At 40.2% G+C, this 25,833-nt stretch overlaps 1 protein-coding gene across 4 annotated transcripts in view; it reads right to left on the reverse strand.

The window, feature by feature from the left end:
• Positions 1–25,833, reverse strand: part of FAM114A1 (family with sequence similarity 114 member A1) — a 75,750-nt gene that overhangs the window by 35,001 nt on the left and 14,916 nt on the right. For 2 of the 4 annotated variants that reach the window (XM_023638224.2, XM_023638227.2), the window contains exons 3-5: positions 20,297–20,384; positions 2,538–2,651; positions 2,309–2,412 (exon numbers count right to left, since the gene is read on the reverse strand). In XM_023638224.2, the coding sequence (XP_023493992.1) occupies positions 2,309–2,412; positions 2,538–2,651; positions 20,297–20,384 (306 nt within the window). The remainder of the gene's footprint in view (positions 1–2,308; positions 2,413–2,537; positions 2,652–20,296; positions 20,385–25,833) is intronic. The other 2 variants (XM_023638228.2, XM_023638226.2) reach the window with 1 other exon arrangement.

A 25,833-nucleotide genomic window follows, 5' to 3' on the forward strand; every position in this document is an offset into this window, starting at 1 on the left:
AAAAATTTTAACAGAATTATTTGGAGTAGTCTATTAAAATGTAACAGAACTATTTGGAGCAGTCTATTAAAATGTCAACTACTCTTGCCAATTTGGGGAATTCTTTAATCGAGGGCCCTGGAGTATAGGACCCTCAGGCTGTTTCAGCTGGTTCTTGCACACTTTCAGAAAGTCGAAATAACCGCCTATAATTAGTATCTTCATGAAATAAGACAAGTTGATTTCCATATACTACGAGCTTTAGAAACGGTTCTATCACACAGTTGTCCTCCTGCAAATCCCTTTGTTTTCCTTTAAAACAAAAAGATGAAAACAACTAAGACGTCCTCACATAAAGCACTCATATAAACAGAACTGCTGACGTTGCTTTGAAACCTCTTCTGTACATACATTCAAATACACAATTCCAGTTACAATATGCACACACCCATGTTTTTTCCCACCTTACACGAATTCATGTTATATTTTATATTTATTATTGCCTATATTCACTTTCCGATCTTCATAACTCTCACTTCAATAGGAATATTTGATTTCACTGAATTAGTATAATTCATTAGCCATTTCCACCTTGCACATTTAGACTTTGTGTTCAGATTTGGAAGCCAATCAATAATACACCATAAAACAGATTTTAAAATACACATACTTTGGGTGGACAATGGAATATCAGTTATCGCACTTTTGCATAATTTGATTTATTTTCTCCTAACATCCTGTGAGGGATTACTTCAGTGGAGAATAAAATAGGAGAAGAAAGGACATAAGGACTTTGAGTAAGGGAAGACCTGGTGGGCATGTCTGGAGCTTGGGAAAAGGGAGGACCAGAAGGTTGGAGAAAACATAGAAAGGGATGCGAGGATGCTGAAGACAAACTCAGAGTGCCCTGCGTTGCAGCCCAGGGAGACCACGCATTCATTTCCCAAACCAGAGATGTTGAAAGAGCTCCCTCCCATCCGAACCCTACAAACTCCCCCGTGGGCACACTAGACTTGTATTGCTGCTTGACTTCTAAAACATACTTGCTGCTCCTCCTTCATCCTACTTAGCCCAGAGGTCTTCAAGTGGCAAGGAGAGGAGCCATCATTTCCTATTTCTGGCATGCCCTGACCCCAAAGTCTGGGTAAGATACCCCGCTATGTGTGTCCACAGACCCTTCTTCCTCCCACATTACGCTGTATTTGCCTGTGGAGTTGTCTCTGTCTTTCAGGATATTATGCCCTCTGGCTTGTCAGCATATGCCCAACATCCAGTATAGTCCTGGCACGTAGTGAGAGCTAATCACCTTTTTTGTTCTAACGCATGAATAAATAAATTGGATGAACCACATTTCTAGAAAAACTAGTTAATTGGTTTTACGTAGCAGAAGATAAATCTTTTCTTCCTGAAGATCAGCTAGCTGCCTCATCTCAGTTGGGGTGCCTCCCCCTTTTTTCTTTTTTTTTTTTAAAAGATTTTATTTTTCCTTTTTCTCCCCAAAGCCCCCTGGTACATAGTTATGTAGCTTTAGTTGTGGGTCCTTCTGGTTGTGGCTTTGGGACGCCGCCTCAGCATGGCCTGATGAGCGGTGCCATGTCCGCGCCCAGGATCCGAACCAGCGAAACCCTGGGCCGCAGAAGTGGAGCGCGTGAACTTAACCACTCGGCCTTAACCACTCGGCCACGGGGCCGGTCCCTCCCCCTTTGTTCATTATTCATCAGTGTTTTGTTGCCAATAACAAGCCTCTTTAAGAGTCAGGCAGGGGCTGGGGGTGGGGGTGGGGCCAGGGCAGTATTTAGGATTATTCAAGGAAGGGGCAGAGTGGGAATTGGGAAGTAGGGATGGGAAAGAATGTTGGTCTTAGTTACCAGGAAACACTTTAGAAACATCTCCGGGATGTTGTTTCTGATTCCTTACTGGTATTTTTTTTTGTTTGTTTGAATGGCTTTATAATTTTTCAAATTGAAGGTTAAGAGACACAGACCATCTTAGGAAAAACAGCTGTCCCAGCTCTAAGAAAGAACTCTTTCTCCCCACAGCCGGAGGCTGTCCTTTCAGCAATTGGAAAGGACACTGCCTCATTAGACTGAAAAATGTTCCTTCTAAGCAGCTCCTTTCTTTTAAACATAATATATATTTCATTTCACCCTTATTATTTTAGTTCCAAGGTTACGCCTACTCTGTAGGAGAAAGCGTAACAAAACCACGATCCCAAGTGGTGAGCACAGCCACCTCGTCTCTGATGTATCTAGGTCACTGGTACATAGAGATATCAAAAGAAGGCACTGGAAGACACCAGGGAAAACAGAGGAAGCAGCTGATGACTTACTGTGTTTTGAACCACGCTGGTGATGGCTGACAGCACGCCCCGAGACCCTGAGGAAGGAGAAGCAGGTGGGCTTTCTGCGGGGCTCTCATCTGTGGCTGCATCTGCTACCAAAGAGAAAAAACCCTTTTAGAGTTCACTGTGCTGACCTAAACTTGATAATCTTCTATTTGTGCACATAGTGTAACACAGCCCAAGTCCAAGAAACCCCCAAAGTAAATATATTACTCACTTTGAGGGACTCCATTTTCGGTATCAGTTTGGGCCCCTTCAGAAGAGCTGGAATTTACACTATGAATCCGCAGGGTGGCCCCTGCTTTTTCCTTGACTGCTGTCAATCCATGACCTGTCAGGAAATAAAAATGCGGTTCATAGATACAATTCAATCGCTCATCTTCCAGAGCTGTTGTCAGCTGTAGGTGTATATCCTGACTGGGAGAAAGTGTGGCGGTTAACAGAACTTCCACAGTGTGGTTCCAATCTGAGCTCAGCTTCACCACTGCCTAGTCAGGTGACTTTGGAGAAGTCATCTGACCCGTCAGTCACTCAGCTTCTTCATTGGGTTGTTGTGAGCAGCAATGAAATAAACATATGTAAAGAGCTCCCAGATATTTTATTATTCCCTTTTGTTTCTCACACCATCTAACTAGCAACCTGGAGTGTCAAACCCAAGATATTATCTGTGAATAGTGTCCTTGTCTGATCCTCTTTACTCTTTTCTAAGCTGCTCAAAGCACCTTTGCATCATTCATTTTTTTGATTCCTTGCAGGCCTAGCCCATTGTGGGTGCTCCATGACTATTTGTTGAACTGAAATCAGTCGAGCCTCAACATACTCTTTCAAAGTTAGTCATTCCTTTAGCATGCAGAGCGCAGAGTCTGGAGCTGATGTGTCAAACTCAAAAGACAAGTCAGTGGGAAAACCAGGAAGGGCATCCAACAGCTCTGACGGTTGTCTTAAGCAGTACAGTCCAAACACAAGCTACAACAGTGGTCAGCCAGGTGAAGGGCACTGGTTTTACTCCATCTGAGTGGGGACAATACCCATACTCCCCAGAGCCCAGCACAGTGGGTATTCAATACAGAGTCAACCTTCTCATTCCTGCACCCCCACCTCCACCCCAACACAGAGAGACCACCCTTGGCCTGATAGAGAAATAGTCTTGCCTACATTTTATTTTGGAGAGTTTTTTTTTCTCCGTAGAGGCCCCCATGATGAGCTATAATAGCCTCTCTCAGATTTCCCAAACTGAAAGTATAAATTAACGGTCCTCAGTGCTGTTTGAGTTCTTGAAGGAGAAATAGCATGAGCTGCCATCCTCATGGTACTCATCTCCCCCTTAGCAATCAGGGAGAAAATGAAAGATTTCACTAGGGACCTGGGCAGCTTCAGGTTGTTAAATCCAAAGGCAGTAGCAATATTAATATGTGGGGAAAAAAGTCCCACATCATGGCAGGATTGAGAGCCAAAGAGAAGCACCTAGTCGCAGAAGGCATGTTAAAATTACCAGTTGTCCATCTCCCAAATAAGAGAAAGACATGGATGAATCCCAAACCCAAATAGTAGTATTTTATCAGTTGTGACTTTACTTATCAGAGCAATGTTTTTTTTTTTTTTCCCAAAGTCACGACTTTTATTTTGGAAAACAAGCAAAAGAAAATGCAGCCTGGAATCTTCAAACGAGGAGAAAAACCCCATTCAGTGCGACCTCAGGTAAATTTTTTGACTTTGGTTTCCTTGTCTGCAAAGTGGGTTAGCCGTACAATCTCCCGGATCCGTGCTGAGGGTGAAGTGGGGAGCACACGCTGGGGCCCTGTGGGTGGCATCTGTGTTGGTTTTATTTAGTGCTGACTTGGAGGTTCTTGGGGGGGTTCTCAGGGGGTGAGTCTGGAAGCCGCCCTTGCATTGCACTTCCTGTAGATCAGAAAACGTCCTTCTTTAAGACTGACGGTGGGATGAGACACCCGTGAAGATTTTGAGAGCCTCAGACTTCCTTTTGTTTCCGCTGCTGTTGCTGTTTAAACCTCTCTGAGCCTGTGGTTCCTCATGTGAAGTAAAAGGACTTCCTTGCGGGAGTTCAAGGAGAACACCCCCAGGCGTGGCTGTGGCACTCTCCCAACTCAGAGCAGGAACTTGCCAAGGTGGCTGGTCCTGATGCTGCTAGGACCAACGTTGTTATGACGCCTCTCCTCGTGCAGCCTGGGCAGCCCCGCAGGGCTTCTGGACGTGCAGAGGCAGGGTGTGTAGAAGCAAGCCGGTGAAGGGCCCCTCTTATCAGAGCAATCTTAACATAATCAGGGCACTGATATTTACCAAATAGACATAAGGCTAATTATGTCCAGTGGGAATCACCTGTCATTATACACTATCTAGAAAACAATGAAACTTAAGAAACATTATTTATAACATTTACAACACTAATTGCATACAGAAATATGTCCATATTCATGTGCAGATCATTAGACACAGTTCAGATTCTTTATTGAGTTATTTGGAAAAAAAGATGCACTGGAACTGCAAAAGCTAAGTCTTGAATTAATTCTCTCTCGCTTCCAACGAATTCCAAGCATTTCGATGGAAACTTAGTGGAGTTTCAGTAACACATTTAAGTTAGGATATAATCATCTAACTTATTTATACACCGAGCCCATATTCCTTGCCATCTTTTAAAAACATGTTTTCCAAAAGGAAATAATGTACATCCAAATCTCAGCTAAGATCCTCATCTAGATTTCTGAGGGCTCCAATCAAGGAATAAACGAGTTTGAGAGGGCTGGGAGGCATCTGCCACATCTACTCTGCATAAGCCATACGAGAAAGATGGTTCCACATCCTTCTCTGAGACCACTCAAGGTTTAATGAACCTCACTGTCATTATCTCCTCTTTCCCCTTCTACACCCCTTGCAGCTGAGGGATGTCTGATTCTTTTCCCAGAGAAGAACAGCCTCTCACCATCTCAGAACACAAATGATCACGGACATGTATGCAAAAGCTCCCTCTAGGAAAATTACGTTGTTTCTGGAAGAAAATACCATTTTTATGTGCATATAAATGGGATGTGTCTGTTTAACAGACATGACAATAGGCTGCAACTCCAACTACACACACACACACACACACACACACACACACACACATTAATAGCTTTACTGAGGTATAAGTGATATACAAAGAATTGCACATACTTAAGGTTTCTCCAGTTATATTTTCTGCTTAACAATTCTCTTTTGTGAATTCTTTTGTTAGTGAAAGTCCATCTTTACTGCATTCTACTAGAAACACAAAGCTATGGTTTTCCACAGCTAAGGTTTAGACTCTATGCCACACCCTACTTTGAAGAATAACTTTTAAAACTTTACTTAGTGTGACATCTAGTGCCCAGAATAAGGAAGTAATAAAATGGGGTCATTGTTGCCTTTTGAGTGGGAGTGATTCATTCTCAGAGATATTGACTGGGTTCTACCAATAACAGAGAAAAACAACAAATATGAATAATACTATAGGGTATAGTTCACGGATTCATTCCTTCACATGTCAGGATGAACCCTAACCATCCTCAAAGAAGTGAAACTCCTCCAAATTCCATAGTTCTAAAGATGGAATATCCTTTAACTTTTGACTTAGTACAGTAAAAAGAAGGTGAGTATTACAAAGACAAGAATGTTGTATAAATGCTGTGATACTGCGTCATTTTAAGACAAATGTTAAATGACTGGCTGGTGTTTATTTATTTTCTTTGCTGAGGAAGATTCGCCCTGAGCTAACACCCATGCCAGTCTTCTTCTATTTTTTTAGTATGTGGGCCACCAGCACAGAATGACCTCTAACTGAGCAGTGTAGGTCTGTGCCTGGGAATCAAACCCAGACCGCTGAAGTGGAGTGAGCTGAACTTAACCACTAGGCCACTGGGGCTGGCCTGGCTAGTGTTTAATTTATCACATATACTCTAGTGGAAAACTCTAAACTTAGGAGTCAGGAGTCTTCTGAAGGAATTTTGGTTCCACTATTTATTAGCTGTGCAATCTTGACGAATTACTTAACCTCTCTGAGTCTCTGCTCTTGTGTTTTCTCTGAAAGGAAGGTTATAACATCTATCTCCTAGGGTTTTATAAGGTCACTGAAGAGAAATACGTGAAAGCCTTGGTACTGGCTTTCACATTTACTGAGCACTTACTATGTCCCAGGCACTGGACTAAATGTTTTTAGTACAGTAAATTATCTCATATAATCTTCTCATTATGAAGTAAGGGATATTATTATACCCATTTCACAACTGAGGAAACTGAGACCTGGTGATGTGAAATCCCTTGCCCAAGGTCCCAAAGCCAATAAGTGGCAGAGGCAGGATTCAAGCCCAGTCCTTCTGACTCTAGAACTCACACACTCAATCACTATGTCATATTAAGAAAGTTTTATATGTGATTTATAGTTGATTAAATGTCAATTTAGTCTCATTTCTATAACTCCTTGGAAATCAAATCCTTGATCAGGACCTTCCTCATTTTTAAAAGACTGGTTTATGCTAAAATTAGGTTGACTTACCCTACCTTGACCAAACAGCAAGGTGAAGGAAGGTCACTGCAGTGAAACCTTCTCTAATCCTACCCCTGCTAGCCATGCCTTGGGTTGACATAGCTTGATGTTTTTAGGATCATCTCTGTGCTGTGGGGCACAGATCCTAAGACACTGTGCTATCTTATACCTCCAGTTTAATTTTTTTCTCAAAAAGCACTGTGATTTCACCAAGCCTCTTCTTGTGAGTTCCACCAAGACCAAAATCCCATTGAAGGGAGGGCTCCCTTCTTTCTGAAAGATGAAAATCATTTGTGGGAGGGTCTCTCTGATGGAGTGGTAACTTAGGGGAGCAACAGCAGTTCTGGGCAGCACCCTGGATGATTAGGTAGCTCTACCGTACTTTCTAGTTGTCTCATATGGTAAAGGACTCCTAACTGGGGCACCAGCTAACTCACTCAGAGGGTTCCCCCTTTTAGATTGCTTTAATTTTTAACATAACCTTTCCTTCTTCATTTTCTTTCTTTCTTTATTTTTCTTTTTAAAAAATGGATATATAAAAAAGAATCTTGGGGATCTTGCCAAGATGGCAGCGTAAGCAGACTCTGAATTCATCTCCTCCCACGAACACAACCAGATTACAACTATTTTTGGAAAAATTAACCTGGATAGAGAACTGAAGATTGGATAAAAAGAACCCACACAACAAGGGACAGTCCTGACTAAGGCAGAGGAGGCAGAAAAATTCCTGCTGGAGAGGAAAAAAACCCATGTTTGAGAGCAACAGAGCTTCTCAGCTGGCCAGGCGGGAGACACCCTAAGGTATGCAGCCCTCCCTGGAGGAGTGAGGTCCGGAGCGGAGGCTGATACTGCTATAAGCACACTTCAGACTCAGCCCAACTGAGATGGGGGTCTTACTGTCTGGCTTCAATGGCTATTAACTGCAGCTAGGATACCCCCAGAAAAGCTATCGGCTGAAAGCTGAAAAGACCCGGGTCTTAAAGGCCTCATGCACAATCTCACTCAGTGCAGCAACCTAAAATTACCAGAGAGAAGGCTGACAGTCCTTTGGTGAAATGAGACTTACCTGGTGGGCTGTGGTGGCATCTTGGTGAGAGGAGGGACCTCTCCAGAGACTGACATTAGTGGGGGCCATTGTTCTGACCTGGTCCAGGTGTGCTGACACAGACCCCGGTGGGTGCTATTGAGGTTCTTCCCTTGGCCTGTTAGCACAGGGGTCTGCCACACCCACTAGAGCACAGATTTTATCCAGTTCAGCCAGGGTAGGTAGCCTGCCCTAGGGACTGGCCCCATTCAATAGCAAGCCCTCAGGCTATTTTTCAGACTGCATTGACAAGGTGCCTTGATCCTCTACAGGCAGGTGAGTGTGTCTGCCTCTGTAGCGCAGGTCCTGTGTGAGGACCAGGTGAACTGTGGGGGGCATTGGTGGAGAGGTGGGGGCCTCTGCAGTGCAGCGTCAGGGTACGCTCCAGGGGTTTGGGAAGTGTGCAAGCCATCAAACCACAAGGGAAGAGAGCAAGAGAAAAAGAAAGGAACAGAGAAGAACTACTAAAACACCCAGGAAAAAAAGTAACAAAATGGCAATAAATACATATTTATCAATAGCTATTTAAACATCAATGGACTAAATGCTCCAATCAAATGCCACAGAGTGGCCAAGTGGATAAAAAAACAAGACCTACGTATATGCTGCATACAAGAGACACACTTCAGACCTAAAGACACTCACAAACTGAAAGTGAAAGGATGGAAAAAGATATTCCATTCATATAGTAATGAAAAGAAAGCAGTGGTAATAATCCTTCTATCAGACAAAATAGACTTTAAAACAAAAACTGTAACAAGACACAAAGAAGGGCGCTACATAATGATAAAGGGAATAATCCAACAAGAGCATATAACACTTGCAATTATCTATGCACCCAACATAGGAGCTCCTAAATATATAAAGCAATTATTAACAGGTATAAAAGGAGAAATAGACAGTAACACAATAATAGTAGGGGACTTTAACACTCCACTTACACCAATGGATAGATCATCCAAACAGAAGATCAATAAGGAAACACTGGCCTTAAATGACACCTTAGACCAGATGGACTTAGTAGGTATATATAGAACATTCCATCCAAAACCCACAGAATACACATTCTTTTCAAATGCACATGGAACATTCTCCAGGACTGATCACATATTACGCCACGAAACAAGTCTCAATAAATTTAAGAAGACTGAAACAATACCATGCATCTTTTCTGACCACAATGGTATGAAACTAGAAATAAACTACAGGGAGAAAACCAGAAAAACCACAAAAATGTCGCGATTAAACAAAATGCTACTGAACAATGACCGGCTCAATGAAGACATCAAAGGAGAAATTAAAAAATTCCTGGAGACAAATGAAAATGAAAATACAACATGCCAAAATCTGTGGGATACAGCAAAAGCGGTTCTAAGAGAGAAGTTTATAGCAATTCAGGCCTACCTCAACAAACAAGAAAATCCTAAATAAACAATCTAAAAGTGCATCTAAAGTTACTGGAAAAAGAAGAACAAACAAAGCCCAAAATCAGCAGAAGGAAGGAAATAATAAAAACAGAGCAGAAATAAACAAAATAGAGACTAAAACAACAATAGAAAAAATTAATGAAACCAAGAGCTGGTTCTTTGAAAAGATTAAAAAAATTGACAAACCTTTAGCTAGACTCACCAAGACAAAAAGAGCGAAGGCTCGAATAAATAAAATCAGAAGTGAAAGAGGAGAGATTACAACGGACACCCCAGAAATACAAAAGATAATAAGAGAATACTATGAAAAGCTATATGCAAACAAATTGGATAATGTAGAAGAAATGGATAAATTCTTAGAAACATACAACCTTCCAAAATTGGACCAAGAAGAAGAAGAAAACTTGAATAGACCAATCACCAGTAAGGACATTGAAACAGCAATCAAAAACCTCCCAAAAAATAAAAGTCCAGGACCAGATGGCTTCCCTGGTGAATTCTACCAAACATTCAAAGAAGACTTAATACCTACCCTTCTCAAACTCTTACAAAAAATTGAAGAGGAGGGGAGGCTTCCTAACTCCTTCTATGACGCCAACATCATCCTAATACCAAAACCTGACAAGGACAACACAAAAAAAGAAAATTACAGGCCAATATCACTGATGAACATCAATGCAAAAATCCTCAACAAAGTACTAGCAGATCAAATACAGTAATACATTAAAGAGATCATACATCATGACCAAGTGAGTTTCATTCCAGGGATGCAGGGATGGTTCAGCATTCTCAAATCTATCAACGTGATACACCACATTAACAAAATGAATAATAAAAATCACAGGATCATCTCAATAGATGCAGAGAAAGCATTTGACAAGATACAGCATCCATTTATGATAAAAACTCTAAATAAAATGGTACAGAAGGAAAATACCTCAACATAATAAAGGCCATATATGACAAACTCACAGCAAATATCATTCTCAACAGAGAAAAACTGAAAGCTATCTCTCTAAGAACAGGAACCAGACAAGGATGCCCACTGTCACCACTCTTACTTAACATAATATTGGAAGTCTTAGCCTGAGCAATCAGGCAAAAAAAGAAATAAAAGGGATCCATATTGGAAAAGAAGAAGTGAAACTGTCACTCTTTGCAGACGACATGATTTTATATATAGAAAACCCTAAAGAATCCACTAAAAACCTTATGGAAACAATAAATGAATACAGTCAAGCGGCAGGATACAAAATCAACATACAAAAATCGGTTGCATGTCTATACACTAACAACCAAGTAGCAGAAAGAGAAATTAAGAATACAATCCCATTTACAGTTGCAACAAAAAGAATAAAATACCTAGGAATAAACTTAACCAAAGAGGTGAAAGATCTGTACACTGAAAACTATAAAACTGTTGAAAGAAATCGAAGAAGAAACAAAGAAATGGAAAGATATTCCATGCTCTTGGATTGGAAGAATTAACATCGTTAAAATGTTCATACTTCCTAAAGCAATCTATAGATTCAATGCAATCCCTATCAAAGTTCCAACAACATTTTTCACAGAAATAGAACAAAGAACCCTAAAATTTATATGGAACAACAAAAGACCCTGAATAGCCAAAGGATTCCTGAGAAAAAAGAACAGAGCTGGAGGTATCACACTCCCTGATTTCAAAATATACTACAAAGCTATAGTAACCAAAACAGCATGGTACTGGCATAAAAACAGACACACAGATCAATGGAAAAGAACTGAGAGCCCAGAAATAAACCCACACATTTATGGACAGCTAATATTCCACAGGGGAGCCAAGAGCATACGATGGAGAAAGGAGAGTCTCTTCAATAAATGGTGTTGGGAAAACTGGACAGCCACATGCAAAAGAATGAAAGTAGACCATTATCTTACACCATGCACAAAAATCAACTCAAAATGGATTAAAGACTTGAACGTAAGACCTGAAACCATGAAACTTCTAGAAGAAAACATAGGCAGTACACTCTTTGACATCGGTCTTAGCAGCATATTTTCAAGTACCATGTCTGACTGGGCAAGGGAAACAAAAGAAAAAATGAACAAATGGGACTACATCAAACTAAAAGTCTTCTGCACAGCAAAGGAAACCATCAACAAAACGAAAAGACAACCTAACAATTGGGAGAAGATATTTGCAAACCACATATCAGACAAGGGGTTAATATCCAAAATATACAAAGAACTCATACAGCTCAACACCAAGAAAACCAACAACCCAATCAAAAAATGGGCAAAAGATATGAACAGAGATCTCTCCAAAGAAGACATACAGCTGGCCAACAGGCATATGAAAAGATGCTCAACATCAATAGCTATCAGGGAAATGCAAATCAAAACTACAATGAGATATCACCTCACTCCACTCAGAATGGCTATAATTAACAAGACAGAAAACAACAAGTGTTGGAGAGGATGTGGAGAGAAGGGAACCCTCATACACTGCTGGTGGGAGTGCAAACTGGTGCAGCCACTATGGAAAGCAGTATGGAGTATCCTCAGAATATTAAGAATAGATCTACCATAAGATCCAGCAATCCCACTGCTGGGTATTTATCCAAAGAACTTGAAAACACAAATACATAAAGATACACGTACCCCTATGTTCATTGCAGCAGTATACACAATAGCCAAGACTTGGAAGCAACCTAGGTGCCCATAAAGAGGTGAATGGATAAAGAAGATGTGGTATACATACTCAATAGAATACCACTCAGCCATAAGAAATGATGAAATCCAGCCATTTGTGACAACATGGATGGTCCTTGAGGGTATTATGCTGAGTGAAATAAGTCAGAGGGAGAAAGTCAAATACTGTATGATCTCACTCATAACTAGAAGATAAAAACCACGACAAACACACACAAAGCAATGGAGATTGGATTGGCAGTTACCATAGGAGAAGGGGGGAAGGCAAAAGGGGTGATTAGACTCACATGTGAGGGGATGGACTATAATTAGTTTTTGGGTGGTGCACATGATGTAATCTACACAGAATTCAAAATACATTATGATGTACATCTGAAAGCTATATATTGGTATAATCCAATGTTACTGCAATTAAAAAAATAACAAAAAAAATTTTAAAAAAAAGGATCTTGGTAGGCGTCTCACATATAAAATAGAGGAAGATGGGCACAGATGTTAGCTCAGGGCCAATCTTCCTCAGCAAAAAAAAAGAGGAGGATTGGTGGTGGATGTTAGCTCAGGTTAGCTCAGGGCTAATCTTCCACACACACAAAAAAAGAATCTTTAAAAAAAAAAATCCCATAATCTCACTTCCCTGATAGATCTGGTTGATTTTTAAAATAATAATATTTATAATATTAGCAAATTCAAAGAGTATAGAAACAGAGGCTGGCCTGGTGGCACAGGAGTTAAGTTTGCACGTTCCGCTTCTCGGTGGCCTGGGGTTCACCGGTTCAGATCCCGGGTGCAGACATGGTACCGCTTGGCACGCCATGCTGGGGTAGGCATCCCACATATAAAGTAGAGGAAGACGGGCACGGATGTTAGCTCAGGGGCCAGCCTTCCTCAGCAAAAAGGAGGAGGATTGGCAGTAGTTAGCTCAGGGTTAATCTTGGTCCAAAAAAAAAATGTGGAGAAACAGAAAAGGTGGACCAGACTCTTTCTCCCTAGGCAGCTTCCACTGACATAATAGACAATAGAGTCTATGAGCTTATAAGGGCCTATGGAAATATTTAGGACCTGAAAAAAATTATTGATTCTAAAAGATAAAAAAGAAAATTTGCAAAATAGAAATTAATATTTTCTTTTATGTATTCAAAATGTAATATTAGGTCAACTCATCAATTATACTTCAAGTAAATTCAACTCTTACATGATTATATATAAATTATATATTTAATGACAGATGTGGGTGCATTTTATTATATTTGCTGTGATATAAGAGACACTTCCAAAAGAACGCTCAAAGTTCTCAGAAGACTTAAAGTGGTCCTGCCCTCCTTCCCGCTCCCACTCCCCCATTTCCAGCTAAAAAGAACAACTTTAATTTGTTTCTTTTGATTCCTTTCAGGAAAAATTTTAAAAAAGCATCTACTACATCTAAGTGTTCTGGACCTGGCTTTTTCCACTTCACGACAGTGCAGTGGACGTCTCAGCACACGCAGACACGGGTGGAGGCTGGTATGCTGCCCAGGGAGCACCATGCTCATTCTCCCACTGCTTGGAGTGTTGTCTACTGACAGCTCTCAGCTGAATGCGTCCCTCCGAAGTGCCCTTCACCAAAGGGAGTCAGTTTCCCCAAGACTCTACTATAATGACTGGGCAATGCAGGAGTTGGTGATACAAAAGCCTGGCCCTGTGCATTAATGGGGGACATCTCTGAAGAGGCACCCCAAAGCCCAAGCTCCCTGTGGGATAGGCGAGGTCTCTGAGGCAGCTGCATTGCAGTTCAACTTCTTCCTTGCCCAGCGCTGCTTCGCAATCCGTCACTGTCTGGCAAGTCTGGCTTGCTCCTGAGAGCCCTTCACCGCAAAACTCCAGCACACTAATCTCTGCCTCAGTCTCTCTCCTGGGCATCTGATCTAGAACACTGATTACCTCATTCTTCTTAATGGTTGCATAGTATTACTCTACTGAATGGCTATATCACATTTTAACGTTCTCTATGGATGGATACTTTAGTTGCTTCAAGTTTTTCATATATGCCTAGTGAATTCCCTCACCTCCTTAGGTCTTTGCTCAAATGTCACCTCACCAAGGTCTACCCCTCACCACCCTTACTAAAACCTTAACCTGTACTCCTGACCCCACTTTATGTTATTCATAGCCTTACCACTTTCTAGCCTCTACGTAATTTTCCTATTCATTATGCGTATTGGCTACTGTCTGTCTCCTTCCACTAGCACGTAACCTCTACTAGGGCAAGTCTTTGTCTCATAAGCTCACTGCTTTATCTCAAGTGCCTTGAATAGCACGTGACACAGCATGTGTTTGCTGAGTGAATTCTATATGGACATCTTTGTACATATATATTAATGAACTCTTTGCAAAGGATCAACAGTGGAACTGCTGGGCTGGAAGGTACGTGAATTTGAAATTTTATAGATGGTGCTAATTACTCTTCTGAAAGTTGCACCAATTTTACACTCTTCTTTGGGTGAATTTTCGAGACATAGAACAATTTTAAAATACTGACTGCATTTCAGACTCTTTTATCAATGAATTCAAGATATTATAAAAAATTGTGAGGAGCAGTTGTTTAGAAAAACACATAGATGATGTTGCCATGCTCAACTAAAGCAAACTTGAGTGCAGCAAAAAGAGGAAGCAATCAGCGTTCCTTTTGGAGAAGTCTTCCCTCTCCATGAGGAGGGTTGACGTCCATTCTGTAATCAGATACTCACTTCTCTTTAGGTTCAAAGTTGACCAGTGTTTCTGAACTGATAGTGTTTGCCTAGCTGCAAAACAGAAATTCACTAACCCCTGGGCCTTATTCATAGATCGTAAAGGATTGTGAACAAACTCCAAGCATTAATCCTGCTATCTTTTGTATCGATGATCCTTGAGAGTTTTCACATCAGCAATGAGTGAATGAATGAATCCATGTGATATTGACAGTGATTCACCCAGTTAAGCGCTCTCATTGTAGTATCATTTTGACAAGTTTGCCATTCCCTCTAATAAACACTGTCATTATTTCTGACAGTGCCAGCAGAAGGGTTTCATTAAAATGTGCAGAAGGAAGAAAGTGTGTAACTTGGCAGAGGACGGGGAAAGGTAACAAGGATGACTTTGAAAAGGTGAATACACAGATCCGATGAGCCTCCCCCTCCTCAGGTATTCTCGTGCGAAGTGTTTAGACTCATAAAACTGTCAAAACTAGAATTTTAAATAAACACTTAAGCCTTTTGTAGTATCTAGCAATAAACTGCTCTATTTTACTATAGAATTTTTACCTTGGTATATTTGTATATGTTTCGGCACCATCGACGTTCATTTCAGTTATCGGTTTATCACTTAGCAATATATGCTAGGAATAAGTCAGGGCTGGTGGGAAATCACATCTGGTTCTCATAACATCATTTTGAAAGTATCATCAAAATAACTTTCTTTTTTTTTACATTGTCCTTTCCCACTCTGGTTTCTGCCTGGATCTTAAATAATAATCATTTTTATTGCATTTTATGAACTTGTCCAAAGGCATGTGTGACAGGTGATCAAGTCTTCTTAGAATGTGAGGATAGTATAGCTGTGGATGAAACTAATACAGGAGTTATGGCCTTTCCAAAAATAATTGTTGGCTGAGAAATGTTTGATTTTATATAAGTCTTGGAAAGGTTGCTTTTTCTCAGTTTCCCTTAAACCTGGGGTCAAAGTAGCGAGGCAAAAGACAAAATATTAAAATACAGAGTAGCAAAAAGTCAATCAATTTTCTGTATTTTTCCACTTAGCATGTGTTTACAAATATTTTTCTCCTTCTATATATAGCCACAGACTATGGAAGCATCATATTCTGGAAGTTGGAAGGAATCTTAGAATTTTTCAAGTTCCCCCACCATACTTTTCCAAATAAGGAAGCTGAGTCTCAGAAAGGTTAAGTGCATGGTGTAGCTGGTTGGTGACAGTCCTTCGTGATCACAAATTAGTAGCAGTCAGGACTAGGTCTCAGGTCTTATGACTCCTGGTACAGGGCTCTTTCAAGAGAGAACCACCTTCCAAATGTTTCCATTCTCCAATTATCCTCCTGTCAACTCTAAACAGTTCTAACTACTGGGACTGCAGTTTTTCAACAACTGTAAGAAGTACTTCTATTTCCAGTGCTAAGTTGACAGCTCTGTGTTTTGTTACAGACTATGTGTTTTGCACTCCTGTCTACAATTGGAATTACCCTGGAGGCAGCATGAGGTTTCTGAATGGGCATCAACTGCAATGGAATACGTGGTGATTCTCTTTCTCCACTTTCGACAGGCAAGTTATAAACCTTCAAAAGCTCGTCTACTGCTGTGAGTGCTCTGTTTTCCACTAATTCCCTTGCCCTGTGATAATAAACTGTTAATGTTCTTAAAGCCCTGGGTGGCTATTATGCCTGTACAGAACGGAAGGTGTGCCTAGCTTGCCTCTCCCAATCCCAAGGTAGCATCTCAATGTAGACCACCATCCAGGATGGCACCCAAAACTTTTTAAAGCCTCTGTTCACAGATGGTTGAACCCTATTCGACCCTTTGTTTCAGGCTGTGAGCCCGGTTATGGCACCTCTCCATTTGCAGGACACTTGTGATCCCTATTATCTTTTGGGAGTCAAGCTCCCAACTACCACCACCACCTGTTTCCAGCCTTGGAACCCATCCCATGGCTTCAGCCTCCCCTTATGCTATAAGTTTTAGTTTTCTATCACAAAGATACTTATCTAGTTTTATGTATATTTAACATACATTGCTATTATTTTAGCTACTATTACTATGTAAAGTCACAGCATGTCTTGACCAGAAATCTCCAAAATATGCCTTAGAAGCAACTTAGGGATGACATTCAGTTATATGGCTATTAAATTCACTGGGGTTGTGATGACCAGTGGTGATGAACAGTTAGTGTCTACTTTTCAAAATATAGATCCAATTTGTCCAAAGGGATTCTTAAAATGAGCATGAACATTTCAAAATCTCTTCCATCTCCCTTTTGTGCCCTTTGGCCATTGCGGGTGTGCAAACAAGAGAAAAATGCCAACATTCAAACGCTTTTCAAAATTCCAATATGTAGCCAGAGCCATAAAAAATGCAAAATTTCTGGAATTGGTGGTGTAACTGATGAGGATTTCAAATAGAAAAGGGAAGTGTGGCAGGCAGTATTGAGAGACTGCACCCAGGATCTCGCCCCCTGGTGTACACACCTTGTGTAATCCCCTCCCCTGTGAGTGTGGGCAGGATTGTGAATAGATGAGATTTCATTACCATGATTAGGTTACGTTATATGCTAAAGGTGAAGGGACTTTTCAGATGGAGTTAAGTTCTCTGATCAGTTGAATTTGAATTAATCAAAAGGGATATCATCCTGGATGGGCCTGAACGAATCAGGTGAGGCTTTAAAAGGGACTAAGCTCTTCCTAAAGGGACAGATTTGAAGCTTGGGAGAGATTATCCTGTTGGCTTTGAAGAAGGACCTGAGGGCAGCCTCTAGGAGCTGAGAGTGACCCCTGGCCAATAACCAGCAAGAAAACAGGGGTGTCAGCCCTACAGCTGTAAAGAATTGAATCCTGCCAATAACTTGAATAACCTTGAAAGATGACCCTGAATGTCAGATGACAATGGGGCTAGTTGACACCTTGATTTTGGCCTGGTAAGCCACTAAGCAGAGAACACAGCTATCCCATACCTGAGCTCCTGTCCCACAGAAACTGTGAGATAATTAGTCTATTTTGTTTTAAGCCTCTAAATTTGTGGTAATTTGTTACACAGCAATGCAACCTAATACAAGAGGGTATGCTAAACTTCATTCTAATACTTTATGGGGCAATGTGCAGATGTCATACGATCTCACGGAAGTCCTATCTCCAGGAACCTTAAGAGGGAAAGTGGCAATAGTGACTGGCACAATGATCACGCTGGTCCATGGGCAGTTATCTCTCTAGGCTCTTCTGGGTCAGTTACTGCACAGAGCCAGGTGAGAACCACCAGAGCTTTTAAGTGGTTGTGACATTAACAAGATACAACATTTATCATCTTTGTGGTGCCATAGACAGTGGGAAACTTCAAGAGCAACACCAAAAACAAGCATAGGCTACAGATTAAGACACTGATTTCAGATCAAGTTAAAAGATGAGTGCCTACCAGTATGGGGTGGGACCTGCCACAGAAATTTCACCCTGCTTTCTAAGGGATAAAGCCAGCATCATCTACTGCTTACACTTGAACCAGGTAATGGAACCCAGAGGCCTTGGAGCACAGTCCATTGGACCAAGGCTGCACTAGGCTGTAGGTGTGCAAAGGTCAGATTACAACAGGACACCTAAGAAGATGCTAGATAGTAAATTCAATGGGCAGTTGGTAGATGGAAAACCTTGTAAGGGTCCAGTGAAGCCCAAAGTCAAATGAAGAGGTGCAGCTGCTGACTGACGAGAATCAGTAGCAAACAGTCAGACCAACCAGGGGCACAGCAGTTACAGGCAGGTGCACCTGTAAGTGTGCACAAAAAACACCCACAACTGCTACCCACCGGGCAGTTGACTTCTGTACCTACTGTGGAGGGAACTTATATTTAAAGTTTTAAAGAGAAAATAGTCCTTTGTCTATAATAGAAGCACTGAATTCTGAAGCACTGAATTCATTATAAGTCAGGGCAGTTTTGGACACCAGGACAACTGGAAGCTCCCAGAACACTTTACTGTTTTATGACATAAACCATGAGGAGAGCTGTATAGTTTTGTGACTATATTATTTACTTTTCCATGATTTATCCTAATTTCAAAAACATTTAGGCTCTACACGTCCAGTTTTTGGCTCAGAAAGCATGTCACTCCCAGGTGCTGCCAGTGGCAAGATCTTTTGGAGAGCCACCAAAAGCTCAAACATTTTTCCCAGAAAGCGGGCTGCTTGCAGGTGCTTGTCCTCACTCTCAAACAAAGCAGGCTCCTCTACTTTAATTTGGTGAATGCTGCTATCTGCATATGCAGTATGCATGGCACACCTGGCCCCTTCAATTAGCAATAGAAAAATCTGCCCTCCAGGCTCTCACCAGGAAGGTCAACATTTATTCGACCACTATCTACTTCCTGCCAGAGCTCTCACCATATTTCATAGACATGGAATTAGGGGAATGCAATCTATTCATCCTTCCAGGCAATCTAAATCCTATCAAATTAGACATCTGGTCTTTCAACTGTTGGTGATCATAATCCATTGGTTCGTGGCACAAGACCTTCAGGCCTTCCTATGTCTCCTGGTTTAAGAAGTAACAGTGAATTGGACCAATTCATGGCCCATCACAAGATCCTTATGGCTATGGACTACACCTTGAGAATGCCTGAGTTAGACGATCTGAAAGCTAGGTTACCTGCGGCTTCCCTTGTCCTGCTCCTCACTCGCCCCCTTCAAGATGAAATACCTTTGCTAGATTATCTTAGACATGTTGATGTTATACCTTCAGTTTTCACGAAGACTGGATATAAGAAATGGTCACACGAAGAATACTTTGACAAACCTGCACTAATGAAGACATTGTCCGTGATATTTTCTCTTTGTATAAGAGCCAATACTAAAAATTTCTTCAAAAATTTAATACCAGGAAAATAAATTTATCTAGATAAACTAAGTTTTGGTTTATCATTCAATGAGAAATAGATAATCTACTGGTCACCAAGAAGCTCAGAGTTAAGGTCAATGCTCAATTACAATAAATCTATTAGCCTTGGGATACATGTAATATATATCCTTCCAACCTCCATATATATTTTTTAATCTGAATTTCAATGCCCTGCTGTTGAAGTGCCTTTTATTGAGATACCTCAAATCCTTTTAGAGAGTAGGTTAGTTGTGCATTTTAAAACATTCAAGTGGGATAATGAGCACAAACCTTTAAGAACATATTATAAAAGCTCAAATATTATATTTTAAGAGTTGATATAAGATAGTGGTTAAGAGCCATTCTACTTGGTTCAAATATCAACCCAACTACTCCTGACTTTGGACAAGTCTTAGCCTCTCTGTGATTCAGGTTCCCTATCTCTAAAATGGAAAAAATAAGAGTACTTCTTAATAAGGTTATTTTGAGGAGTAAATGTATTAATACACACGAAACACTTAAAACAGTAAACACTAAAAATGAACTGCTCATATTATGTCACGGGCTAATGTTAAACTCTATCAGTACATAGTATGATCAAAATGTCATACCCTATTAGGCTTGTGGACTTTATCCATTCAAATGCAACATATAATGCTTACCTACTGTGGCAGATGCTGATGAGAGCAGAGATTTGCCCCAGGAGCCCCAGCCGGCCCATCCTCCTCCATGTGGAGGGGAATCCACGGCCTGTGGAAAAACAGATTAGTCGCAAGGTCAGCAATTCAGTTTGTTCCTGAATGGAAAAACACTCATTTGGTTTGAAATAAACAGAAAGCTTTTTTTAAAAAAAAATCACCAACCACCATGTCTCACTGGCTTATAGTTTACAAGGGACATAAAAGAAGATACCAACCCACATTTTAAGGTGTACTTTGGAACCAAATTAGTAGTGGTGTTGGCTTCTGAGGGCTTGGCTTGAAGTGAAAAGAAGGGAGATTGAGGTTAACCAAGATCCAAATCTCCCATTATCTGGAATACAGAGACAAGGGCTGCAGGGGGAAAAGATTTATTAATACACTGGGGCACAAAGTGATTTGAAAAAATCCAAAACTCAGGCAACTTTTACATAGCTCAACAAATGTTCTCTTCAAAGAAGAGTTAACTTTCCAATCTCTGCAGTGGTAGGAGGGAGCTTTGGCACAGATGATAGGCAAGTGTCCAGAAAAGTATCAAGAAGCCTGGAGGTGGGCAGCAGCAACGGATAGCCTTTTGAGGTAGACACCTTCAAAGGCGTCTACTCCACTCATAATGACCCTTGTAACTATATCTCTCACCATCCCTGGGCTCTGAGGATTCAGACTCTTGGGGAGGTATTTGGATGGGGACTGAGAGATTCTGGTTCAGCCTGAGCTGGTTGTTTGCACAGAAGATGAAAACTCAGGCAATGCAGGGTGACCCTATTCTATTCACAGTGCAGAGTGAACAGAATGAAGGAGATATGCTCTGAGAAGCCTTTTAGATCCCTGATAGCTTCTCAGTCCCTGGTTTCTGTCCCTCTTCAAGGCCCTGCTGCATTCCTATCTTTGGGTTCCATGAGATTCCTGAATAGTCAGTCTGTCTGTCCGTCTCTTTTTAAAAAATGTTTTGTTCACGGGCGTATCCTCAGAGCCTAGATGAGTACATGGCATACAATGAGTGCTTAATACATTTATTTGTTGAATAAATGACTGAAATTCATCCATTTTCTTAGGTGTGCAATAGTTTATGTTACTTGCAACCAACGAGCCCTAACTCAGTTAGTGGAACCACAGCTTTCCTTTAAAATCTAGGAATACATTCTAGAAAATGAGGCGAGAATACATTAGAAGTTAATACATGAGGAACTGGAGACTTATAGCTCTTCCACTCCAAAAAAAAAAGAAGTTAGAAAGTGAAAAATTCCTAGAGACATTTGCAGATTTTATAACTTTTGACCCAAGGCTGGTCCATCAGTCATCCCCAACTTGTTTCTCCCCGCTGTCTTCCACCTTTGCAGATAAGGGTGGCCATGTGAAATAGTTTTGACCAATGAGATATAAACAGGGAAATTTTTGCTTTCATGATAAATTATACAGTTATGGCTGGCACCAACTCTTCTCCCCTCCGTTCTTCCTGGCCTGAATGTGGACATGATGCTTGAAACTAAAGCAACCATTTTTGCTGCCATGAAGGAAAGACTTGGGAATCACAGAGTCACTGGTCCTGGCACTGCTGAGCTACTAAACCAATGTGAGTAGCTGCCTATCTCCATTCTTTCTGTTAAGTGAGATAAAAATAAATCGCTATGTTGTAAGCTACTATATATTGGATTTTAGTTACTTGCACCCAAATGCATTTCTAACTGATTCACCTAGTAAATATCAAACACCATCCATCAGTGTAGACTACTGGTCAAGAGAAATGGTTATGGAATAAATTGCTTGAGTTTGACTCCAGGCTCTGCCATTTTGGGCAGCAAGTTTCTCAAATCTTTTAAGCCACCATTTACTCATTACAAAATGCGAGGTACAGTAGTGTAGGAACCAGAAGTATAAGGACCAATAACCTCACAGGGTCATTGTGAAAATTAAAAGAAATAATTCATACAAAGCTTTGAGCATAGTGCCTGGCACATACTAAATACTCCATCAATGTTAACTAGTAATAATAATAATAATAAACTACATTTTTCACACTACAAAGAAAAAGCTTTGAAAGTAGGCTGACACTTTTTTCTGTCTGGAAACAATGAGAAGCTTGTTAACATGAATGGAAATACTCATGATTCACGACTGTCTGCTTTCATTTTTGGTGTCTACATTGATTTACTTCACTTTGGCAATGGAAGCCAGTGGCAATTTTATACCATCATGAAGACAGATATAAGTTGGTGATTAATATCATTCTTTCACGGGACAAATCACTTCCTATGTGATTAGGGAGAGTTAATACACTTAGGGGTGACAGCTTCTGACTCAAATTTACAATACTTAATATGCTCTGACAGCTGGTAATTGACTAGCAAATGGAAATAAATGTTAAATGAGTCTAGAACTTTTTGCAGTATAAGTGACTATTTCAACTGCTTTATTAATAAAGCTCCTTTGACATTGAGCTGTGACCGCGTGATCAGCTACAAAGAATACCAGTTATTAATGTCAAATACTCAAATGACTAAATGTGCACATTTAATATAAAAACCATATAAACTAAATGTTCAACATGAATTATAAATATATCTCATCTTGAGTATTGTCTCCACTTTAAATGACTTTAGTGTCACACACTATGAGACTATGAAGTAGGCAGCATGGATCTACTCAGATTTCCCATTATCAAATATGGTTATTTTAAAACTTTTTTCTCACCCTCACCCCATGTAACCCCCACCACCTTTAACAGATAGCTTTGCATCCTAATTCACAGAGAAAACAGAAGCCACCAGATGAGAATTCTCTTAACTTCCTGTCCCCTCCCCATAAACTCTCAGAAGAATGGCCTCATATTGTAACAGCAAATCAGACTTGGCTTGATCAAAAGGGATATCCAAAACTCAACTGGAGATCATTTAAACATCTGTAACTGTTGTGTGGTCCTAAGAATATGAAAGAATGCAAGATTCCATCAAGTTCAAAGTTCTTTAAATAGAAGAGACAGTTACATATCTGGTATCCCATTTAAAGGTCTTTATCATTAAATTGAAGACACATTTATTTATTTTTGGCTGTCAAATTCAAAGGTACCATTAGATAGAAAAAAATGTACAAATCTTAGAATTCCATTGATCAAAAGTCTTTAACATCTAGATGGAAATACAGGTACTTGTCTTAAAGATCAAAGATCAACCTGGTAGTCCTAATTCCTTGAATAGATCAAGAATCAGGCACTGTGCAGAACTTCTATCCAGGGATGGGAGCTAGGAGACCAAACCCTTTTTAAGTTTTGTAACTCACGACATGGCTGCTCTAAAAAGGGGCTCAGTATGACATTTGGGAGGATGTAAATTGCTCTGAGTGCCTGCAGTTCTGTCAAAATATTTGATTGAAAATGGTCTCAGTTATTTCCAGGTAATTTTCTTCCTTGGTGAGTATGCATATTCTACTCTGGGAAGATTTAAAATTAAATATAGAAAGATTTAAAGCATCAAAGTCATGTTATTAACAGTTTTATGCATATTTGGTCTTTTCTGTACTCTAATGTTTAAGGAATTTGATTAGAGTGACAATTTTGGAAAACCAATTTATTTTTATTTGTTTACTTTTTTGAAGAAGATTAGCCCTGAGCTAACTTCTGCCTGTCCTCCTCTTTTTGCTGAGGAAGACTAGTCCTGAGCTAACATCTGTGCCCCTCTTCCACTACTTTATATGTGGGACGCCTGACACAGCATGGCTTGCCAAGTGGTGCCATGTCTGCACCCAGGGTCCGAACTGGCGAACCTGGGCTGCTGAAGCAGAAAGTGCGAACTTAACCGCTGTGCCACCGGGCCAGCCCTTGAAAGCCAATTTAAAACGAATAATTGAATTATTCAACTTCTGATTTTAAGTTGAAATCTTCCTCATTTTATGCACAGTACTATAACACCTAAGAAGTCTTTAGGTCCACTCAATAAATTTAAATTAATAGATTTATAACAATTCTTAACTACTCAGCAAGGTTTTGTTTAAGTAGATAAATGAGGGACTTTAAAAGGAAACAGAAAAGATTAAATTTACAAATGCCGTTTAAAAATATTTGAATCGGTTTAAGTTGGTAGAAAGGACCAAGCATTAATCAATAGTTCCTTGAAAGTGACTGTTGAATTTTGCTAGACTTCTATATAGAGTAAGATTTGTGAGACGAATGTAAAGCCTAAGAAGAAGTGAATTTTTGAATTTGTAACTTTAATAAATTGAACACTAATTGTTTAAATCAAATTAAGTCTGAGTAGTCCTTTTTATGCACAAAACACACAATGGCCTACATCAAAACCCCATCTAAACACAAATCTAACTTCAGTGCACCCTGACTCACAATTACTTCCTTCCCTTCTATCATTACGGAAGTTGTGTCTTCTTCTTAGTTACAATTATCACCTCCATCTGAACTTCTCTGGGTCTGCGTAGGTTGGATTTCCCTTCTCTTCTGGTTTTTTAACCTTTCTTTACTTCCCACATTTATCATGCACATGATTCCTCCATCTTAAACCAACAAATGAAAATCACAATGATGAAATGTTTCTTCCAAACTTATCTGGTTTCTGCTCCACATCTTTCTTCTTCACTTCTTAAAAAACGTGCCTACCTTCTGTAACCACCCCCAGTCATTCCTCCAACCACCACAGTAACTCTCCTATGGCCACTACTTCATGAAACCATTCTCACCAAGGTCACAATGGCTTCCTTGTTGCCAAAGCCATGAACTCATTTTATTTCTTGACCTCTCAGTAGCATCTACAGTGTAACCACTTTTATATTCTTAAAATAGTCTATTCCCATGGCTTCCATACCCTATCTTCTGATTCTCACTTTTTTCTCCATCCTGTAGTATTATGATTTTAGAAAGTTTCTACATGCTTATTGTGACACTATGGGGGCTCCTTAGATTAACCACAATCCAAGTACTGCCAGCATTCCAAAGGAATATGTACAGTCCAAGGTGGCTAGCTGGCATTCTAATCAGGAAACTCATACTCCAGAGGCACCTTTAATAAGCACTTCTATTATCTGAAACTGTATTAACATCTGATGCTATGTAATTAACACATTGAATTGCAGAAACGAGTTTTAACTGGTAAACATGGTGGATTGTTAATTAGCATTCTGAATATCTGAAAGGGGTACTAGATGGTGACATTAAAGGTATTCAAGATTTGTAGATGGGTAAACACATTTTATAGCCTCTTCCTACCTTTACATGAATAGGGCATGGGAAAGGACTTTGCTCTGTGCTAAATGATCTTTTATCTGGTTCTGAACTCTGGGGAATTCTAGTTTCTTGACGCCAGTTATCAGGGAGGAAAACCCTGCCTCTAGAATTCTAGACATTTGCCTTGAGTGAACTTTTCACTCAAAGTGGTGGTCAAAGCACCTGAAAGGACAGAACGATAGGACATTCTCAAGCCTACAAGAGAAACAGTTCTTATGAACTGTTTTTAACTTTCTTATTAATTAAGGTTTAATTTAAAAATGTCAGGGACTAC

This window comes from Equus caballus, chromosome 3 (genome assembly GCF_041296265.1).
Source record: "Equus caballus isolate H_3958 breed thoroughbred chromosome 3, TB-T2T, whole genome shotgun sequence".
NCBI classification, from domain to species: domain Eukaryota; kingdom Metazoa; phylum Chordata; class Mammalia; order Perissodactyla; family Equidae; genus Equus; species Equus caballus.